The sequence below is a fragment of the Staurois parvus genome, unplaced genomic scaffold (genome assembly GCF_062004578.1).
Source record: "Staurois parvus isolate SC_StPar_1 unplaced genomic scaffold, SC_StPar_1.0 ptg000159l, whole genome shotgun sequence".
In the NCBI taxonomy this organism is placed as follows: domain Eukaryota; kingdom Metazoa; phylum Chordata; class Amphibia; order Anura; family Ranidae; genus Staurois; species Staurois parvus.
Window position 1 is genome coordinate 5,970,250 of NW_028317955.1, and position 23,768 is coordinate 5,994,017.

The 23,768-nt window shown below is 41.6% G+C and overlaps 1 protein-coding gene across 2 annotated transcripts in view; it reads right to left on the reverse strand.

The window, feature by feature from the left end:
• The window catches only part of KIAA1549L (KIAA1549 like), a 216,674-nt gene that overhangs the window by 81,576 nt on the left and 111,330 nt on the right, over positions 1-23,768 (reverse strand). For both annotated transcript variants that reach the window (XM_089675874.1, XM_089675873.1), the window contains exons 8-13: positions 20,454-20,605; positions 18,268-18,439; positions 14,909-15,072; positions 8,491-8,666; positions 6,415-6,542; positions 2,732-2,758 (exon numbers count right to left, since the gene is read on the reverse strand). In XM_089675874.1, coding sequence (XP_089532000.1) covers positions 2,732-2,758; positions 6,415-6,542; positions 8,491-8,666; positions 14,909-15,072; positions 18,268-18,439; positions 20,454-20,605 — 819 coding nt within the window. The remainder of the gene's footprint in view (positions 1-2,731; positions 2,759-6,414; positions 6,543-8,490; positions 8,667-14,908; positions 15,073-18,267; positions 18,440-20,453; positions 20,606-23,768) is intronic.

Genomic DNA, 23,768 nt, shown 5'->3' on the forward strand with positions numbered 1-23,768 from the left:
GCCAAGTCCACAAACCCATGGTCTGATGATGACACTTGATTGTGGAGGAACTTGTGTGACCTGCACAGAGTCCTGACCCCCACCATATTGAACACCCTTGGGATGAATTGGAACACTGGCTGTGGATTAGGTCTTTTCATCCGACATCAGTACATGACCTTCAATGTGTGTCCAACAAGCTCATATAGGTGTGATGGTCAGGTGCATATAAACAAATATACAGTCAGGTCCATAAATATTGGGACATCAACACAATTCTAACATTTTTGGCTCTATACACCACCACAATGGATTTGAAATGAAACTAACAAGATCTGCTTTAACTGCAGACTGTCAGTTTTAATTTGAGGGTATTTACATCCAAATCAGGTGAATGGTGTAGGAATTACAACAGTTTGCATATGTGCCTCCCACTTGTTAAGGGGCCAAAAGTAATGGGACAATTGGCTTCTCAGCTGTTCCATGGCCAGGTGTGTGTTATTCCCTCATTATCCCAATTACAACGAGCAGATAAAAGGTCCAGAGTTCATTTCAAGTGTGCTCTTTACATTTGGAATCTGTTGCTGTCAACTCTCAAGATGAGATCCAAAGAGCTGTCACTATCAGTGAAGCAAGCCATCATTAGGCTGAAAAAACAAAACAAACCCATCAGAGAGATAGCAAAAACATTAGGCTTGGCCAAAACAACTGTTTGGAACATTCTTAAAAAGAAGGAACGCTCCGGTGAGCTCAGCAACACCAAAAGACCCGTAAGACCACGGAAAATAACTGTGGTGGATGACCGAAGAATTCTTTCCCTGGTGAAGAAAACATCCTTCACAACAGTTGGCCAGATCAAGAACACTCTCCAGGAGGTAGGTGTATGTGTGTCAAAGTCAACAATCAAGAGAAGACTTCACCAGAGTGAATACAGAGGGTTCACCACAAGATGTAAACCATTGGTGAGCCTCAAAAACAGGAAGGCCAGATTAGAGTTTGCCAAACAACATCTAAAAAAGCCTTCACAGTTCTGGAACAACATCCTATGGACAGATGAGACCAAGATCAACTTGTACCAGAGTGATGGGAAGAGAAGAGTATGGAGAAGGAAAGGAACTGCTCATGATCCTAAGCATACCACCTCATCAGTGAAGCATGGTGGTGGTAGTGTCATGGCGTGGGCATGTATGGCTGCCAATGGAACTGGTTCTCTTGTATTTATTGATGATGTGACTGCTGACAAAAGCAGCAGGATGAATTCTGAAGTGTTTCGGGCAATATTATCTGCTCATATTCAGCCAAATGCTTCACAACTCATTGGACGCCGCTTCACAGTGCAGATGGACAATGACCCAAAGCATACTGCAAAATCAACCAAAGAGTTTTTTAAGGGAAAGAAGTGGAATGTTATGCAATGGCCAAGTTAATCACCTGACCTGAATCCGACTGAGCATGCATTTCACTTGCTGAAGACAAAACTGAAGGGAAAATGCCCCAAGAACAAGCAGGAACTGAAGACAGTTGCAGTAGAGGCCTGGCAGAGCATCACCAGGGATGAAACCCAGCGTCTGGTGATGTCTATGCGTTCCACACTTCAGGCTGTCATTGACTGCAAAGGATTTGCAACCAAGTATTAAAAAGTGAAAGTTTGATTTATGATTATTATTCTGTCCCATTACTTTTGGTCCCTTAACAAGTGGGAGGCACATATGCAAACTGTTGTAATTCCTACACCGTTCACCTGATTTGGATGTAAATACCTTCAAATTAAAGCTGACAGTCTGCAGTTAAAGCAGATAGTGTTTGTTTCATTTCAAATCCATTCTGGTGGTGTATAGAGCCAAAAATGTTAGAATTTTGTCGATGTCCCATTATTTATGGACCTGACTGTACATGTGATCACTTTCTGGGAGTCCAAACAACCTTTATCACCAGTCAGATGAGTTTGGTGTGGAGGAAGTTCAGTGGTCTGCACAGAGCCCTAACCTCAAACTTACTGAATACCTTTGGGATGAATTAGAGCACTAATTGTGGACCAGATCTTCTCATCCAACATCAATAGCTGATCTGAAACAGTAGGTCCAACAAGCTCAATTAACTGTTATGATCAGATGTATACAGTACAAACATAAATATGCGATCCCTTTTTTGGGCATCCAGACAACCTTTATCACTAGTCAGATGAGTTTGGTGCGGAGGAACGCCAGTGGTCTGCACAGAGCCCTAACCTCAAACCTTGCTGAATACCTTTGGGATGAAATAGAGCACTAATTGTAGACCAGATCTTCTCATCCAACATCAGTACCTGATCTGAAACAGTAGGTCCAACAAGCTCATTTAGGTGTTATGATCAGATGTATACAGTATAAATATATATATGTGATCCTTTTTTGGGCGTCCAGTACAATTTTTTCACTAGTCAGATCAGTTTGGTGTAGAGGAACTCCAGTGACCTTCACAAAGCTCTAGCCACAACCCTACTAAACACCTTTGGGATGAATTGGAACACCACCTGTGGACCAGATCTTCTCATCCAACATCAGACCTGACCTGGAATGGTATGTCCAACAAGCTTATTTAGATGTGGTGGTCAGGCACATGTTAACAAATATATGAAATTCCTTTTTGGACATCCACACAATTTTTTTCACCAGTCAGAAGAGACATCAGAGGAGAGAGGTGTTAAAAGACTCCCACCAGCACACAACCTTCGTAGGTTAGTAACAACAGAATGATGCACTGAAATTCTTACCAATTTTCTGTTTATGTTTTCTAAGTCCTGAATGTCAAAGAAAAAAAAGACACATCTTACTAACAGTACTATTTCATGTAAGTCAATAAAATAAAACGGCATGTAAGGCCTCGTTCACATCCATGCGTACACCTGTGTGAAGAGCTGTCTTTGTCCATACGGGATGCACACATGTTCTGTGCTTCCACATGCAGGTAGTCCCATTATTATCTACTGGGAAGCAAAATCTGAATGGGTACAGCCGCTGGTCTCAATTTGACAGCCGTGCGGGTGCAAGTGTGTCCCCCCAAAGGCATACTGTCTGTGTTTGGTGACACACAACCACACGGCTGACAGATTGGGACCAGCTGTATTTATGCAGCTGCTGCATCCCAACAGACATGAATTGAACTCTCTGCATACAGATGCACAGAACACCTGTGCGCATGCCGTGCAAGCAAAGATGGCCCTTTGCATGAATGTAAGCATATCTACGCCCATGTGAATGAGGCCTAAAAACTGCGTTTGGGTATTTATTAAACAGCTATGTGTTTCCAATCATGGTCAACTCTAACCCAACGCACATATACAATGTGCTATGGCAAACTACAATGTATATTTCCAAACACTCTGTGTACTACAGTGTACTGCATTTTGAAAGATAAATCCATGGTCTACTTTTTGTGCATTGTGGTGTGCTCACGTCTCATTCAAAATGAATGAGCTGCCTAATGCAATGCACCTCAACACGCAACAATGTGTGCATTAAACAGCACACTGATGTGGTGCGAATACTTAGACAACAGGCAGGTTTGCTAATTAGCACTTTAGGAAATGTACATAGGTATATTTGTAATTATTTGTATCCCAGTTGTGATTAAAAAAAATAAAACATAATTCCACCCAAAACTGATATCTCAGCTTCTGGTAAATCCAGGAAAGAATATCATCCAGCAGTTTCTTATGTCTTTCAGGGACTCTATTGGTCAGATCCAGGGGTGGACTGACAACTCATGTGGCCCCCGGGCAATAGGGGATCATGGGGCCCCTGTGTCCTTGCCCAAACTCAAAAAAGCCTATGAAAAAGGTACAGGGGCATCTCATGGGGCCCCCTACTGACCCCGGGCCCTTGGGCAGTGCCCGAGTTTCCAAATGGTCAGTCCGCCCCTGGTCAGATCTCTGTGCTTGTTCCTTGCATATCTTCTGTGGATATTAGGGTACATGAACGTCTGCACGCACAAATGTCCTCTAAGCCTAAGATTCACAAGGTTTTTCCATGTCCAGAGGGAGGAAGATTATGTGTACAGCCTGCCATAACAGTCATTGACGCCTGCATGTATGACTTATTCCCCCTAATTTCTGTGCTTGGGAAATTTGTCATATGCATGTAAGGCATATGTAGGTATTATTTATTTCAGGTACTTATATAGCGCCATCAATTTACGCAGCACTTTACATATATATTGTACATTCACATCAGTCCCTAACCCTCAAGGGGCATACAATCTATGGTCCATAACTCACATTCATACATACACTTACTAGGGCCAATTTAGACAGGATCCAATTAACCTACCAGCATGTCTTTGGAGCATTGGAGGAAACTGGAGTACCCAGAGGAAACCCACGCAGGCACAGGGAGAACATGCAAACTCCAGGCAGGTGGTGCCATGGCTGGGATTTGAACCAACAACCCTAGTACTACTAGCCATACATGTAAGCAAGGGTAAACGCAAATGCAAAAAGTCCATGTACAGCCATTTACTGCTATGGCCAGCTCTATGTGCCACCTGTGGCTCCCTGGGCATGAGGAAACGCATGGAATTTTACACTAGAGTACATGTGCGCCTGCATAGATCCGTATGCATGTGCCCTTATGTGGGGTTGCCATTTTCCCTACTTTTTTAAAAATACTTTTTATATCATATAAAACACAAAAGGAGAAGCTGGAACACACAAAAGGGGTAGAACACCAAAAACTCCCAGGTGAATAAAAAGAGTCAGGAATTAATGCAGGGAGAGATCGATCACTGATGGGCACTCTCATGTAAGGGGGTCTTTGATGGGGACTCTCATGTAAGCAGAACTTTGAAGGGGACTCTGACGTAAGGAGGGCCTGATGGGGACTCTGATGCAGGGGGGACTTTGATGGGGATTTTGATATAAAGGGGGGCTTTGATGGGGACTCTGATGTAAGCAGGTTCTGATGGGGACTCTGATGTGAGGGGGTCTTTGATGGGGACTCTGATGTAAAGGGGACTTTGGTGTAAATGGGAATTTGATGGGGGCTCTGATGAAGACTCTGATGACTTTTATGGGAGCTCTGATGTAAGGGGGACTTTTATGGGGACTCTGATGTAGGGGGGACTTTGATAGGGACTCTGATGTAACGGGGCTGTGATGAGGGCTCTGAAGTAAGAGACACTTTGATGAGGACTCTGATGTAAGGGGGCTGTGATGGGGATTCTGATGTAAGGGGGCTCTGATAGGGACATGTAAGGGGGCTCTGATAGGGACTTTTATGGGGTCTCTGATGTAGGGGGGACTTTCATAGAGACTTTGATGTAAGGGGGCTGTGTTGGGGACTCTGATAAGGACTTTGATGGGGTCTCTGATGTAAGAGGACTTTGATTGGTACTCTGATGTCAGGGGGAATTTGATGGAGACTCTGATGTAAGAGGGACTTTGATGGGGTTTCTGATGTAAGGGGGACTCTGATGGGTACTCTAATGTCAGGGGGAATTTGATGGGGACTCTGATGTAAGAGGGACTTTGATAGGAACTTTGATAGGGACTTTGATGTGGTCTCTGATGTAAGGGGGACTTTGATGGGTACTCTGTTGTCAGGGGGAATTTGATGGGGACTCTGATGTAAGAGGGACTTTGATAGGAACTTTTATAGGGACTTTGATGTGGTCTCTGATATAAGGGGGACTTTGATGGGTACTCTGTTGTCAGGGGGAATTTGATGGGGACTCTGATGTAAGAGGGACTTTGATAGGGACTTTGATGTGGTCTCTGATGTAAGGGGGACTTTGATGGGGACTCTGATGTAAGTAGGACTTTGATGGGGTTTCTGATGTAAGGGGGGCTCTGATGGGAACTCTGATGTAAAGGGGAATTTGATGGAGACTCTGATGTAAGAGGGACTTTGATGGAGACTCTGATGTTTATTTGGAATTGCTTTGCTTTGTTTTACTTACATTATTTGTTGCTCTAAATTCTACCATGCTGATTAAAAATGTAAATGTGTCCAATTATATTTTAAGCCCCTGAATATGTGTAAAATATACGATGTGGTCCTCATACTGAGAAGTTTGGAGACTCCTGCGGTACAGTAAGTGTTTTGTCCTAAAGGCGGAGGTATTCTTTATGTTCTAATAAACTTTGGGACTTAAATATATTATTAGGCCTTTTATATCAATCATAACCTATGGGTACACCCTGAATGTCAGGACAGGAGCTCTGCGCTGATTCTCTGCTCATTGACATGCAGCGCAGGCACTGCTCCTGTGTTTAGTGTTTCCCTTACTGACTCTCCAAGTATGTTTCTGTATGATATGAATGTGGTGATTTAGATGACGATCTATGTGCCTGCACTGCACAGCGGATGAAGTCATTAGGACGGAATGGAGCGTTCTGCGTCTGGCGGCAGATGATGTAGAGCGCAGTCTGCAGAACACATTGCACAGATCCCTTCTCACCGTTCCACTTGCACGCCTCATCCTTTGTCATCCTGTGCTGAGCCATGAGTTTCTGCGGAGTGCTCTGGTCTGAACTGGCCTCCTCTGATTCGTTGCTGATGACGGAACCGTTTTCACAAGGCGACCGGCTGTGGGTTACCATAGCAACACAGACAAGTGTTAGGCATCATTTCTGGGACTCATGTAATGAAAATGTCACGACGAGCTTGTGGAGGAAGTGGGGGGGATACTGCCACTAAATTATCTATTGTATCACTTGTTCTCCCATCATCAACACTACAAACACACCGTGTGATACACAGACACATCATCCTTGTATTTATATCTGATCATCTATCTGTATGCTACGCGGCATTTTACATATAGGATGGATCATACCTCTAGAGCGTTAGTAAATGTGTTCATTAAAATATTACAGCAGCAGGGACGGACAGATAGAGAGAGAGAGGGAGATAGACTGGAGATAGATAGATAGATAGATAGATAGATAGATAGATAGATAGATAGATAGATAGATAGACTGGAGATAGATAGATAGATAGATAGATAGATAGATAGATAGATAGATAGATAGATAGATAGATGGATAGAGAGATGGATGGATGGATAGAGAGATGGATGGATAGAGAGATGGATGGATGGATAGAGAGATGGATGGATGGATGGATAGAGAGATGGATGGATAGATAGATAGATAGATAGATAGACTGGAGATAGGTAGATAGATAGATAGATAGATAGATAGATAGATAGATAGATAGACTGGAGAGAGAGAGAGAGAGAGAGAGAGAGAGGGGGGGTAGAGAGAGAGAGAGAGAGAGGGAGGGAGGGAGGGAGGGAGAGAGAGAGAGAGAGAGAGACTGGAGATAGATAGATAGATAGATAGATAGATAGATAGATAGATAGATAGATAGATAGATAGACAGGCAGACACATAGATATGAATACGTACATAGACACGCGGACGGATAGATAGATAGATAGATAGATAGATAGATAGATAGATAGATAGATAGATAGATAGATAGATACTGTAGATCAATATGAATAAACAAATAGATAGAGACAGATATGAATAGCCAGGCAGATAGATACATAGGCAGACACACAGATGGCAGATGGGTAGATAGATAGATAGATAGATAGATAGATAGATAGATAGATAGATAGATAGATATTTTAATTTAATTATTTTTGCAGAAATCACACTCCACAAGTATTGGACATAGAAATTATAAATATCTTGTGAACATTTAATGGGATGTCATTGCGTAATCTCCCTGAACATGCTAGGTGCCTGGCTCTCTCCAATACTTTGTTACTCACTTACCAAAAACAAGCTGGTGAAACAGGCAGTCAGCCTTCCTTCTCTAGCTGACTAGCACTGTAACATAGAGAGATCAGCAATGGCAACCTCTGTGGTTGTTTTGTGACAGATCACCTAAAGCCTAGTACACACAATCAGAAAATCATACGAAGAATACTGCTTTCGAAGCGATCGTACAGTAATCTGATCGTTAGTACACAGCTTTCGTCTAAAATTATTTGAAGGGACAACCATGAAAATTTTTCTCGTACAATACCAGAGGGTACGATTTTCATTTAATCAGTACAGTTTTCATTCGAAAGTATAATACAAATACATTACATCACTTTCAAATTTTCTATCTGGCGTATAAGAATTTTCGTAACTTTAGTATCCTCTTCACTTTCAATATGAGACTAGCATGCAAAAAAAAAATGGTGATCATTCGTCCGATATTCTCATCGTGTGTGGGGCTTGACAGTTGTCCCCAAAACAGGAATTGAGGGAAACTCTTCCAGTGTCGAAACAAATTTTGGTGACAACTGTCTTGTTGCTGATTTTGGAGAGATCTCCTCTTTCTTCCTATCGTGTTTATGGAACAGGAAGGGAAGGAAAATCTCATCAACAGGACAAATACAGCAATAAAAGAAGGGCAGGGGTTCTAACCCTCCCCTAGCCCATTCAAAACAATTTGGGCAAGTTATGGCTGTTGATGATGTGACCATTCCTGTTTTAGATTTGAAGCCTACAATTAGTGCTGAAGGCCTCACCTTTTTCTTGTGTCTGAAGATTTCAGCATTTTTTCTGTACTCCCATCCTTAGTGCTGTCCCTTTCCTGCGACAAGTTCAAAGATGGCACCACAGTCTCATGAGTTACTGGAAGGGCATCTTCATCGCCTCCTTGCTGGCCCAGGTGCTGCTTGGCATAATCAAAGCCTTGGACGGGCTGTATGAACAGGTACAGAAAATAATATATTGAGTTTATAGTGAGTGTGCCATGACAAACAAAATATTTTGTGTTCACGTTCTTATATTGGACTAAGTCTGTGAAGGTTCACTATATCTAGTAGTAATTGGTCACATTCAATTGGACTTGTTTTGCAATGCTAAAGACATTTCGTAGCTTATCCTAACCACTTCTTCAGTTCAGATGAGTGTCATTTTTCCTAGCATTCATTAGAACTGTATAAGTTACATAGTTAGTCTGGCTGAAAAAAGAAAAAAGTCCATCCAGTTCAACCATTAAAAAAAAAAAAAGTAATAATCCTATACCCACAGGTGATCCAGTGAAAGGCAAAAAAAAAACCCAGCAAAGCATGATCCAACTTGCTCCTGCAGGGGAACAAATTCCTTCCTGATCCCCCGAGAGGCATTTGGATATTCCCTGGATCAAATTTACCTATAAATGTTAGTATCCAGTTATATTCTGTGTATCCAAGAAATAATCCAGGACTTTTTTTTAAAGCAATCCACTGAGCTGGCCAGAACCAACTCTTGAGGGAGTCTATTCCACATTTTCACAGCTTTCACTGTGAAGAAACCTTTCCGTGTTTGGAGATTAAATTTCTTTTCCTCCAGACGTAAAGAGTGCCCCCTTGTCCTCTGTGATGACCTCAGGGTGAATAACTCTACACCGAGTTCACTATATGAACCACTGATGTATTTATACATGTTGATCATATCCCCCCCTTATGTATTATACATGTTGATCATATCCCCCCTTAATCTCCTCTTCTCAAAAGAGAATAAATTCAGTCCCTCTAATCTTTCCTCATAGCTGAGCTCCTCCCATGCCTTGTATCAGTTTGGTTGAAGGGACAAGCAAGTTGTTAGGATAAGCTATGAAACATCTTCAACATTACAGAACAAGTCCAGTTAAATGTTGCTAACTGCTACTTGATACAGTATATTGGTCTCCCAAAAAGAAATAATCCAATGACGAAGGTCCAAGCCTTCCTTCTTCTTACAAACATCGGGAGCTCTGCATTCTCATTCCCAGTCTAAGTTGAAATAGAATTAACGGCAAAACTTTTTTAAAATGTTGGATAGAGTATTGGAAGGGCATAACCTATGTCAAGTATTTTTATGCCATCTGTATCCCATTGGGGAGATTTCCCTTCATGTCTTGTCCCACAGCCAAAAGAGGGGATGAGGGGAAATACCTCTAAGGGATCAGGGTCACCAGAACTAGTGTCCCCATTGGAAGATTTCCCCACTAGCTCGCCACCACATGCAATGCAATCAAGAAGAAGGGTTAGCCGCACATTGGATGGTTGATGAAATATCACAATAGTTTATTGAATTCATAGGACATAAAAGGCACCAGGAAAAGTACAGAACTGTTGACTCGTTTCACACTATCGCGTGCTTATTCATAACTGTTATAGGAGTAAATAGGAGGAATTTCTGTTAAGGTTTATATGCTGTGAACTTTGGGATTAGTAGCTCAGTGGTAGATACATTTTTAGTATGCCCACACTAGTCCAAACTGTGGTTTTAGGGCTTGCCAGCCCACTTATAACAAACATAAAGTCCACAAAGCAGTTGCCCATGCAGAGGGTTTTCACCAACAAAACAGATATCGAAAATTTCAAGCCACATGGCTCTCTCTTCAGCAGCACTGCTGCTCTTTTCAGTGGTCCTTAGACCATCTCACCTAGTTTCCCTGGCTCTCGGGGCTCTCCTGACTGCCTCAGCCAGTAGTTACAGCACCTCGCTGTACAGGCCCACTCCCTGACCTCTCAATGGGGGATCTTCCGGCACCTGGTCACTCCCACTCCTCCAAGACTTACAGACTTTCTTGGTTCTCTGGACTTGCCTAGTTGCCTCAGCTCTCCCAGTCCTCCAGACTCCAGCTGTTCCAATTCTCTCAGTCCTGCGGGTAAGGAATTCCTCCTCCAACATGGAGTGCTGTCTCCTGATTAGAGCTCTTCTTCTAATGGGAGTACCAGGGGCGGACTGACAACTCATGGGGCCCCCGGGCAATAGGGGATCATGGGGCCCCTGTGTCCTTGCCCAAACTCAAAATAGCCTATGAAAAAGGTACCAGGGGCATCTCATGGGGCCCCCTACTGACCTGGGGCCCTCGGGCAGTGCCCGAGTTTCCATATGGTCAGTCCACCCCTGGGGAGTACACCTGTCTCCTGACGGGAGATCTGAGCTTTGGTCAGGTTTTTGCCTATAACATGCGTGCACACCTGCACACTCACACAGCCTGCAGGTCTCCAGTAAGACCTGGACACAGGATTTGAGACTTCTACCCACCCAAATCGAGGCAGGGGCGGACTGACAACTCATGGGGCCCCCAGGCAATAGGGGATCTGGGGCCCCTGTATCCTTGCCCAAACACAAAAAAGTCTATGAAAAAGGTACCAGGGGCATCTCATGGGGCCCCCTACTGACCCCAGGCCCTTTGGCAGTGCCCGTGTTTCCAAATGGTCAGTCTGCCCCTGCTTCGAGGTCTCCAAGCTCCAGACCCTAAACCTGGATTACAAAACCCAGAGAAAACTGAACCAGCAGTCTTCCCCGCTCAGACACAATACTCCGGAGCCCCATGCTCTGCATTATCATGGACCCTGAGTCGCTTTTCCCTATACTCATACAGTGCAAGACCATAGAGCTGTTACAATACACTTTAAAGAAGTCAAATTCTTCCTTACAAATGTGGAAATTAAATTATCCTGCTGCCCTACAGAAAAACAAGAAGATCTCACTATAATGATCTTCTACTAAGAATAACAGGAATGCCTCAAAAGAGTGACGGTTCCTAGGCAGACTTGCATCAAATGTTGTCTGATTGAATAGAGCCAGATAGTCTATACCTTCAGCATATCAGTTTTGTGTGGATAAACCCTTAAAATCTGGTGTCTGTGAGCTCTTAGACGGCTGCAGCCGGGAATAAAGCAGTAGTAACAGGCAGCAGGCCAACTGTTAACAGCCTGTCTGTCAGCACTCAGTCCATTAATAAATCTTTGCAGATCTGTAAACATGGCACAGTAGAAAATTAATTTCAAGAGAAGGAAGCATTTGACTACGCCAAATCAAAGATCTATTTAAACATTATGAATATGAATTGCAGGATGTCGTAATATTATCTTGAAATCAATATCATAAACACTGTTAATGCCTGATGCAGGAGGCCAGTACATTAACTGCGTGGAACTGAGTAACCAAAACAACATCACATAACAGATGGACTCCCCACAGACTATAACATCTATATCATCTAACCACCCATGGGCTGGAGTTCTGGTTCAGCAAAGGCTGTGAGATGACATAAAATTCTCAACAGGAGGGGCATTCAGTTAAAGTGGAACTAAAACCTAACTAACTCTTTATTGTATAAAATATTTACGATGCCTCTTCTGTAAAAATACAAGTTTTCTTGTGAATGAGTGCAGAGCTGTGCATGCTCAGCTTAGTGTGTATTCTCGGTATGTGTGCATGCGCAGGATGATGTCACCCCCCACAGGTAAATCAAGAGACCAAATATCCGGCACCTGGGGATAAGATGACAGTGGCCAGTGAGGGATGTCCCACCGGCTCCCAATCTTGATTAGAGACCAAGAGATGTCTAGGACACCTCAGTCGCTGTGCTGGTAGCACAGAAATCTTGGCTATCCATGAATACATATTTGAGGATTAAAGCCCACCCTCTTTGCCCCTGCATGTATGCATTATGTGGACAGCAAGGGGTTAACCCTTTGAGGACCAAGGGACGTATTTGTCCCATGTTTGTAATTGTGTGTATCATCTGATTAAGAACTTAAAGCTCTTTTTTTTTTTGGTTTGAGTCAAAATATTAGTTCTTATCAACAAACAACAAATGGATCTAGCTTTTTGCCAATTATTTCATGAAATGGCTTAGTTACAGCAACTGAAGTGTACGAACTTTAAAAACAAAAAAATGGATTCTTTTGGCGTTCCAAAACCTTACGGTCCTCAAAGGGTTAAGGGTTGAGCAGTGGCTTTATTCTGTTTGTTTTTAAGTTGTCCTATACTTAAAAAATTAGAAGCTACTTTATCCACCCCCTCTCTCTCTCATGCATAGAAAAATTGGACCCAGAGAATGGTATCCATGGCCCATACACTGCTGCAGTGCATCAAACATTGACATGACCCTGTGTCAGCAAGCATGTCACTGGCACATCTCCCAGCTTTCAAAACCAGTCTTCACAATTTGGCCCCATTCCCTGCACTTAATTACACATTTTTGGAACCTTGTTCAAACTTCACTACGACTTCTGATTCAGAAATTTCAAATTTCGGAACTCTGTACATTTTTAAAGAGGTTGCCAATGGTGAAAGGGACCATGTGACAGATCATTAAACACCGCACAGTAGAAAAAGCATGAACATAACAGAAGGCACCATGAACACAACAGAAGTCACTAATATTTAAAGCTCAATTATGGGCAAAATAAAAAAAAATTGCAAATCCTATAAAAGGAAGTGGAAAAACAATGCATCTACGAGCATAAAACTATGTTACAGAGATGCCTTGTTAACCCCTGCACGCCTAAGGGTAAAACAAATCTCAATGCCTAAGCACAATTTTGCAACATTGACATGTGTTAGTAATACTGTACATATCATCATAACTACTTTGTACATCCAGGTGATATATACCTTGTACTTTCAGGACAAATTGGGCTTTTGTTTGGTGGTAAATGGTAATGGATTTTATTATTATCAAAGGAAAACTGGCCCAAAATAGTAAAAAAAAATTTTTTTTTTAATTTAGCTATGTGTTTACTGTTACTACCATAACCTACCGCCAAAGAACAACCCAAAATACATTTTCCAGCTCTTGACGATCACAGCGATACCATATACGTGTATGTTATTTGTTGTTTGTACCTGTTGTACAGCCCAAAAACAATAGTGCGCATTTTGTTTTTTTGTTTACCTAAAACACACTGACACTAATACCAATTAAAAAAAAAATACTGACCTTTGACCCTGACCTTTTGACCTTGACCCGAACACTTACCCTGGCACTGAACTAGATCATACCTTGATCTAGGAATTTTTCTTTATTTTTTCTTTTATTTTTTAATATTTATTTATTTATCTTTTTTCTTTTTTTTTTTTTTACCAAACATTTTTTTCCCTCTATGCCAGGAGTTAGAGAGATATAATGTATCTCTCTCCTCCATTCATAGAGAGAAAATAAAACAAGGGGGCCGGGCTGTACAGTGACTGATCACTGTGATAGCCAATCAGAGGCTATCACAGCAATCATGTGACCCAGAATCGGGAGTCCCGGGTCCCGATCATTAGCACGGGACCCGGGCCTCTCAGTGACACCCTGGTCTTTGTGCTGGGAGCGCGTGGACCTAGGTAGGCTAAATGTTTTTATTCCATTTGTATGGACCATAATTCCTCATTTCTAAGAACATGTAGGGTCAGACCCTTGGTGACTCAGAATATTGGAAAGCTGTTGCTGGAGGCTTCATCCTGTCCAAAGCTCTACAAAGCCTCCAAGCTCCAGGACCCATGCCAGAACTTATTAAGAGCTGGGAAAACAATAAGGTTTGTGACATGTATACAGCATTCCTCATTATATATATAATATTATTATTATTATTACTATTATTATTATCAACACACACTTCATAGTCTGACATGTACAAAAGCATCCAAAAGCAGATATGTTGGGTAAGCTGGGTGTTTCTTTTCAATGTGTAATGATCCTAATTTCTCATTTCTAGAAAAATGCATAGTCAGACCTTGGAGTCTCAGAATAGTGGAGTGCTGGCATTTGCAGCCCCAGGTAAGAAAGACTGAGCACAGCTGATATGAAGACTATTGCTGGGAAACTAAGCTGCAGATTACAAATAAGACAGGAATGATTATGTAACAAATTATTATATAAAAATCTGGTGAGAAATAAGTTTACTTCCCCATATGAATAGGGGAAGATGGTTATTATGTTGGATGCTTGCTCTCTAGTCACGCATCAGTTTCCATCTGTATTTGGACTATTAATATTTTTCCCTTCTCTGAGACGTTGCTTATAAACAAAATAAACTACAGAATGATGACAGATATGTTCCTGCAGCATAATGAACCTCAAAACTATACCTTATTATAGAAATGAAAAGTGACGCAGATGTCATCTTGAAGCACAAATTAAATGCATTATGATTTAAAGTGTATGGCTTTGAAAATCTGGCTCTGGATTACCTTGGTCCTCGGAGGCATGTTGCTGAGATTATCAGACTTGAAGTCACTTTTGTTCTTCCGGCAAAGGACAGCAGTGATGATGATGATGATGACAGTCACAACCGCTATGGGGGCCAGCACAGCTGCAATTATCCATAGATTGTTTGGTGGTTTTTGGACCACGGCTTTTAAAGGAATGGAAGAAAAGACAGATTGCAGGTTTATACTTTGACATCAATAGATATATTTCAAATGAAAGATGGACTTACTGTGCATTCTTTAAAAATGCAATTATTTTGAGTTCAAAAACTACAGGAACATCAAAAGACTCATACTCCAATGTCATACTCCAGCTTATATTAATGTTTCGTTCCACCATACATTAAAAGCACTGTGTCTGAACAAATTTTTCTTGCAAAAACCTTAAACGACTCTGTCAGGAAAAAAATAATGCAGATAAATATGTTCTGCAAAAGAAGAGACTGTATACTCTTCTCTCTGCAGTCTGTAAATCCTACTTATTTCTGTTCCAGCGCTGCAACCTCTGTCACTTTTGGGAGTACTGGATGTCTCTGCTCCCTGCCACATGTTGTGGTTTCTTCCTGAAACCCCAATATATCTACAGGACACTGCAGTGATGCAGGTCTCAGAAGGAGGGACCACTACGTGCAGCAAGGGGTGACAGAGACATCTGATACTCCTGGAAATGTTAAATGCTGAACCAAAGGCAAACAAACGAACCAGCGCTCAAATCTTCATGCAGGCTACAAAAAAATTCAACAACTACAAAAATACACTCCTGCGCCACAGAATGTCTACAGCCACAGGTATACAATGCTGCTGTGCACTAGTGTAAACACCATATCAAGAAAAAAACAAAAATAAACAGCGCAAATAATACCTACACCAATTCAATATTCCAAACTGGATACATAAATGTGCAAAAAAAATATGTATATATAAGTGTGACACACTCAAATCAGAAAAATAAATAATAAAAAATTATAAATTACTAATTAGCACACTAAAAGTTCTAAATAAATAAAATAAAGTATCTCAAAGAAAAAACACTCACTTTCACCCTTGAAAGCTGCACAAGAAATTATAAAATCTTTTCTTTTTTAAATTAAATAAAATTCATAAAATGTATATATCCCCCTTATCTAAACAACCATAAGTGTAATTCCAAAAGACTATAGTCCTCTTTTTTTCTTCCAATTATTTCTTCCAAAAAATGTCTCTCTTATTTTCACTCTTCGTGTAATGTCCAAATATTCATGAACCTCAGAAACCAAAAAAACTCAACATAGTGTATTATCCTTATACAAAAAAGAAAATAGTGCCATTCATTGTGAATTACATCACACACTAAAACTGTGCATGTGAAAGAAAAAAAAATAAATTAATAACTGAATAAATGTGCCCAAAACAACTCAATTCATGAAAAAAATAAAATATATAAATAAATTGTATGTAAAAATAAGTCCAAAATCCTTTTTCCCAGCCTTCAAAGTGATTAGACAAAAGAAATGATCTTCTGTAAATGTGTGCTTCCACCTTCCACCAGTGCAAACCAACATAAACCGCACTCACCAGATACTGGTGAATAATAGGCCTTTAGGATTTTCAGGGATCCTACACCCCCTCTATAGCCTCCAGACCTCCATTCCACCATACAGGGCTAGCGTAGTCCTTTCACTCCCTCCTAGATCAGGACCTCCAAACCAGCAGATACTGGTGAATAATAGGCCTTTAGGATTTTCAGGGATCCTACACCACCTCTATAGCCTCCAGACCTCCATTCCACCATACAGGGCTAGCGTAGTCCTTCCACTCCCTCCTAGATCAGGACCTCCAAACCAGCTCCACCGTTGTGTCAAAGAAAAAATATCATATAGTGTAATATTGCCAATGATCATCAAAACATATAGATATATACCAGGCCACTCACATTTTCCAAATTTAATCAAAGCATGTTTTATTATCCTCCATCGATCAATAAAGACTATCACCATCCAGAAATAGCTCTCAGAAACCTCACAGCTCGGCTAGCAGAGGATGACAATGTGTGATACAGGCAGATCCCAAAATGGCCGCTTGGAATGCACCGCTTGGAATGCATCGCTCAGACGGCGGGTGCCGGGGATAATGGTCTGGTCTGACACTCTTAATACTCCAGCTTGGACAGGTACCTGGAATACTGGGCTGAGGTGTGGAGGCTCAGTGCCAAGTAGTAAAGATAAAAGTGCTCATAGTGTAGTATTGTAAAGATTTATTAAGATATCATAAATGAAGTAACAATATGAGCATAAACGCACAGGGTGATTGTGAGTAAAAATAAGCTCCTGAATACACTGACCAGTGGAACCATGGGGTGGCCGCCGGACCTCCTGATCCGTCGGCGTGACGTCAAGGCGTGCAAGGACTTCTCCTAGACGCGTTTTGTGTAATGACACGTCTGCTGTAGGGGTGATGCCGTGGAGTATTAAGAGTGTCAGACCAGACCATTATCCCCGGCACCCGCCGTCTGAGCGACCATCAGAGGATACTTCCATAGGACCTCCGGCTACATGAGATCTCTATACGCGCATTAAGATTGCGCTTCTGGTGAGTGGGCAATCTTTGTGTACCTTCACGTCGGGATACTGGAATACACTCGCTGTGATTGCAGCCTTGTGTTTTACCTGGGACTGTTTACCATTCAGATTATAGGACTTTACCAATCAATACTCATATCCGGCTAATTGTATACATTATTTGTATTTTCTTCATAGCGCTGCACTCCTAATTTTATGTTGTATTTATAAGAAAGGCTTTGTGGTTCCTTTTAGTGCACAAGCCGCTTACACGGTGCACTCGCTAGTTCACATACTCACATCCTTAATGAAATTATGTTCTCATTAGGGTTGAGTTACTAAAGGCAAACAGACTGTGCACTTTGCAGGTACAAAGAATACCCAATCACATGCAAAATATTACAATTAAAAAAGCAGCATTTTGTACATGATTGGATGATGGAAGTCAGTAGAGCTTCATCTCATTTACTAAGTTCTGCAGCAACTGCACTTGCAAAGTGCACAATCTATTTGCCTTTAGTAAAGCAACCTCATTATCTCCTACAACCTTTACACATCTGTTAATATTATTATAATCTCTTTTACAATGTTGTACATAAACAGATTTATAAAAATGATGGCACTTGTGCATTATCCATTTAATATTTTGTATAAATACAAATGAGGTAAGGTGAGTTAGCACAAACCCTGGCAATGGTAAGAGCATGTAAATACCCAAATACCACATAAATTACTTTTTTAATTGTAGATATTGTTAGAATTTGTTTTCAGTGGGATCAGATATGCCATTAGAAACGAACTTACGGTTGGCTTGCACCTTCACAATATAACCAAGGGTCAGTGCCATGGTTTGAGGATCGATGGTACTCAGCTGCTTGGCAGCCACTGTGCCTGGTATTGGTTGTCTATCTAACAAAGCGTAGTAAGTCAACTCAGCCAGATTATTAGCACCCTCCAATCTCTTCATGGTCACCATCTATAAAACAAGGCAATGTTAAAATATAGTGCTAGCTTTCCAAATGTTATACGAATGGCTTTGTACCCATAAAAGCAAACTAATCAAGGCAGTCATAGTTCTTCTACAGTAATCTGGAGCTGCTGTATAGCACCAAACTAGTGCCTCTAGTCATTATTTTGCTTTCCCTAAAATGTCTGTCTATTGCTCAACAGCTTAAGGCGGAGCTCCACCCAACAGGGGAAGTTTTCCCCGCTCCCCATTAAGGATTGGCACCTTTGGGGAGTAGGGGGAATTGGGTAGCCAATTTTGACAGGTACCCACTACTAAGGGACCATTCATAATGCACAGCACCCCTTGTGCAGTGGGCATCCGGCTGTGAAGCCTCAAGCTGTCACAGCCAAGTGCCCACACTTAAAGCGGAGCTCCACCCAAAAGGGGAAGTTCCGCTTTAAGGACTGCTCCCCCGCTCCCCATTAAGGATTGGCAGCTTTGAAAGGTACCCGCCAAATTTGAAAGGTACCCGCTTACACTTCTGGTCCGATCGCCTAGGAGATCGGAAACGGAAGGTGTCATCCCCCCTCCCTCCCTGTATTCTAATGGGACAAGTGACAGGTCCCAGAAGACTACAGGACCATTCATATCAAGGGGCAAGCTATCACAGTCGGGTGCCCACACCGAAGATGCCGGCCTCCTGGAATACAGGACGGCCGGTGAAACAGATTGCAGGGGACACACCACGGGACCGAGGGACAGGTAAGTGGCTGTTTTTTATATGTCAGCAGCTACAGTTTTAGCAGCTGCTGACTGTTATTTTTTGACAAGGTGAGTAGAACTCCGCTTTAAGATGCTGGCTGTGGTGAGGACACCGCTGGATCCTAGGACAGGTAAGTGGCTATTTTTTAAGTCAGTAGCTACAGTTTTTGTAGCTGCTGACTTTTAATTTTTTCACCAGTGACTGGAGCTCCACTTTAACACCCTGGAACCTAAAGCTGAATCCAGGTATGGCTATTTTGTCAGGGTTACGCTGTTCCACCTGATTGGACAAGGTGGAGATGTGGGGCAGTGATGTCACAATCTATACTTCATCCAAACAGAGCATGCCTTGCATTCTCTGAGACAATGTAGTAAGCAGCAGGGCAGCCATCCAGTGTGGGATCCCAAAGACAGCACCAATCACTATAGTTGGTGCCTACTACAGTGATTTCCACAGGGATCCCATAGGTATGGCACATCCAAATTACATTGGTCCAAGCTGGACTAATGTAACTATGCAAAAATAGCCATACCTGGAATGCAGTGTAACTCCAGGCAATGTTTTTATATTTTTCTTTTACAGAGTGGTTGAAGAGTTAGAAAATTGGTCACTCCTTTTATGCACCTCACTCCTGCCTATAGGGCACAAAAACATTTTTGCTCACACTGTTTATACTTGTGGTATGCTAAATTGTGATTCCTTCTTGCCAAATGTATGATTTTGTCATTGTATTGCATAACTGGACTGTTACACCTGTTGATGATCATTCAATGGCTATCTATGGCATTGAACCATGTCATTTTGCGTATTTATGCTGTAATATGAAACTAACTTTAATAAAGCACTCAATATTTGTTAAAAAAAAAAAAAAAAAAATCATTCAAGTTTTTTATTGCTTTCTGTGCTCACTTATGAATTCCTGTTCCATGTGCCATCAACAGCATTGTCCTGAGACAGGAAGTGGTGACAAATCTCTTCAATATAAATAACAGCAATAAAAACATTTTAGTAAACAATGGAAGGCTTGAACTTCCATCATTTTGATGGAGTCCCCATTGGTGTCCCCATTGGCAATTTTCCCTCTCATATTCCACCACACTGTCTCTGGCACATGAAGCAAGGTTAAATCTCCCCAAAGGAACTTTATCCAAAATGTTTTGGTTGTACTTACCTTATACATAAAAGAGTTAAGACTTTATTTGTCATCCATATTGGACAACATTTTTGTTCATATTGCTCAGTATTTTGCATTTTAAAATATTGGAAATAAGGACCAACCTGCACAGTGTAGCTCCCCACTGTAGTTGCTCTTTTAAATCTTCTTGATTGTTGGCTGGAAAGTTGAAAGAGTATGGCCAGTCTCTCCTCCATTAGTCTTGCAAAACTTTGGTTATTTGACCCCAGTAACTGGGAATCGACCCCCTGAATAACTGTAGAGAAGAGATATTCAAGAACATAGTTACATCTTGGTCTAGTTACACTGATGTAGATCTATAACTTACCCAACTTTTCACAGAGATATTAGAAAGTCATGCCCAGCACATACAGCAGAATATGGTGAACTTCTATTGCACCATGGGATTTAAAGCTCATCAAAACTCACTCGAAGAACCATTCTCAACCAGGGTTCCTCTAGAATTCCTCCAGAGGTTGCTCAGGGTTTTTTGAGCAATGAGCAATTCCTGCCTCTCAGATAAGTAACCACTGACACCAATGACCTTTTTAGCTATCTGTAAGGAGAAGTTCCTCCCAATGACCACAAATGTAAGGAGCATTCTTCCCAGTGACCATCGCATGTTAGCTTTAGCTATAGAAGAGGTTTCCTAAGACCAGAAAGTTATTTCAAAGGTTACCTTACTAAAAAATGTTGAGGCTGCACTGGAATCTCAAACAAGCTTTACAATGGAAGGCAAGTCAAAACTTAACTAAGCTTAAATCTACTCCCGCACCCATTCTAAGCCTATTCTATCTACCCTGTAAAAGAAAAGAAGTCTATACTTACCTATTGTGAAGTCACTCTGGTCTGGTCACATGATCTCTCCAGTGCAGGCTTTAGGTAAAGACAAGATTGCCGACAATGGCTGCAGCGCCTGGACAATGATGTCATCCAGAAGCTTACTATGGGGCATCTGTTGTCGGCTGTCCCTCCTCTACCCTTGTACTGGAAGCCGGTCATGTGAATGGACCGGAGTGACTTCAGAATAGGTAGGTATTGACATCTTTCCTTTTACAGAGTAGATGAAATAGGCTTAGAAAGGGAGAGGGAATTTATTTAAAGTGTTACCAAACCCAGGACCCTGCATTCACTATATCTGGTCCCCCACAGTACAGAGAGCATGGAAATGCAATTATTTTAGTAAATGTAAACTGCTAAATACCTTTTCTCATCAGCAGTTAGAGCAGTCTTGTGACTTCTATCAGTGTTCAGCACAGCACTGGTTTAAGCTTGTCGGAGGAGTTTTCTTTCTACTCTAGGAGGATGCAGACCCCTGACCTCTGTCTGTACAGTGCTGATTGGCACTGTACTGATCACATGCACTCCCCCCGCCCCCCTCCCCCCAAAAAAAACCTCTCTATCAATACACACCAAACTGAGCATGTGCAGAGTGACTCCACACAATATGTCTTATCAAGAGATAAGAGGGGGACACTGGAGGAAGGAGAGGATCAGAGAAGTCAAGATCAAACAGCATTTTTACACAATGCAGAGGATTAACCCCTTAGGTTCCACAGTTAATGTAACAAGCATGCTTTACTGCATAAACAGACTGTTTTTACTGTTGTGGGTTTAGTAACACTTTAAGCTTAGTTAGGTTTTGACTTGCCTTTGACTTCAGCATTTTTTTTAAATCTGCACCTTTCATTAAAAAAACTGAAGAAAGTCCTTTTTCAGTGATTTCCTGTTATAGGGTGACAACTGTCTCTCAACTGTGCTCACGCATTGTCACTTTGTTCCTGGTGGAAATGACAAGCAGCCATGCTGACACACATTATGCAGACATGTTTCAATGTTGTTGCTATCAGTAAGTTGATCCAGAGCAATGATGTGCAGCTGGCCCTAGAGAAGGGGCGGACTGACCATTTGGAAACTCGGGCACTGCCCGAGGGCCCGGGGTCAGTAGGGGGCCCCATGAGATGCCCCTGGTACCTTTCTCATAGGCTTTTTTGAGTTTGGGCAAGGACACAGGGGCCCCATGATCCCCAATTGCCCGGGGGCCCCATGAGTTGTCAGTGCGCCCCTGCCCTAGAGTACATGCTAGTAGATAAGAAGAGGCCACACGCAGCAACAGCAACACCTACACAAATAAAGGGTGAAAATGAGGAGAAAACATTATGAAAAAAAATTATAATTATTTATGATGTGCTTGAGCAAGCTAAATGTCATCAATTTAGGTTTTATATTTACTTTAATTCTTCTTTCCAATGTTTTATACTCAATTCAAATCAGATCAAATATAATATACTGAACAGGAGGTGGAGTAGATACACACAGGAACAAAAGTTAAAATCCCTGCATGTTCACACTTCAGTATAAAAAATGGTGATACAACCTTGCACACTAATTTATACAGAATTCCTGTAGAAGAATTGTACGTTGAAATGTAAGATTTACCATGTCTAGGGCTAATTTAACTTTATGCATTATGTACAAATGTGACCTTTTTTTTACTGAAATTTGCTTACTGTATTAATTTTCAGCTAATTAAAGTAAAACTCCAGGAAAAACTTGGCATGCCGGAAATGCTAACTGTTGCTTGTGTTCTCAACCAAACTGTATGAAAATTCTCAGCACATTCCATGACTTGATGAATGTTGTTCAAAAGTACTTCAAAATGTAATTTTCACCCCCTTCCTGCCCAGGCCAATTTTCAGCTTTCAGAGCTGTCTAATTTTGAATGACAATTGAGCGGTCATGTAACACTTTACCCATATGAAAATGTTAGCATCTTTTTCAGAAAGATAGAGATTTCTTTTTGTGGAATTTAATTATCACTGTTTTTTTTATTTTTTGCTACACAAACAAAAAAAAAGTTCTTAATCTCTGTTATAAAATTTTTCAAATAAGTAATTTTTGTTCTTCACTGATGTGTGCTGATTAGGCTACACTGATGGGCACTGATAGGCTACAATGATGGGCTACACTGATGAGGTTGCACTGATGGGTACTGATAGGCTACAATGTTGGGCACTGATTAGGCTACACTGATGGGCACTGATAGGCTACAATGATGGGCACTGATGAGGTTGCACTGATGGGTACTGATAGGCTACAATGTTGGGCACTGATTAGGCTGCACTGATGGGCACTGATAGGCTAAAATGATGGGCACTAGTGAGGCTGCACTAAAGGGCAATAATGAGGCTGCATTGATGGGCAATAATAAGGCTGCACTGATGGGCACTAATGAGGCTGCAGTGATAATGCTGCACTGATGAGGAAGCACTGATGGGAACTGATGAAGTGACACTGATGGGCACTGATAGGCTACAATGATGGGCACTGATCAGGCTACACTGTTGGGCACTGATAGGCTATAATGATGGGCATTGATTAGGCTGCACTGATGGGCACTGATAGGCTACAATGATGGG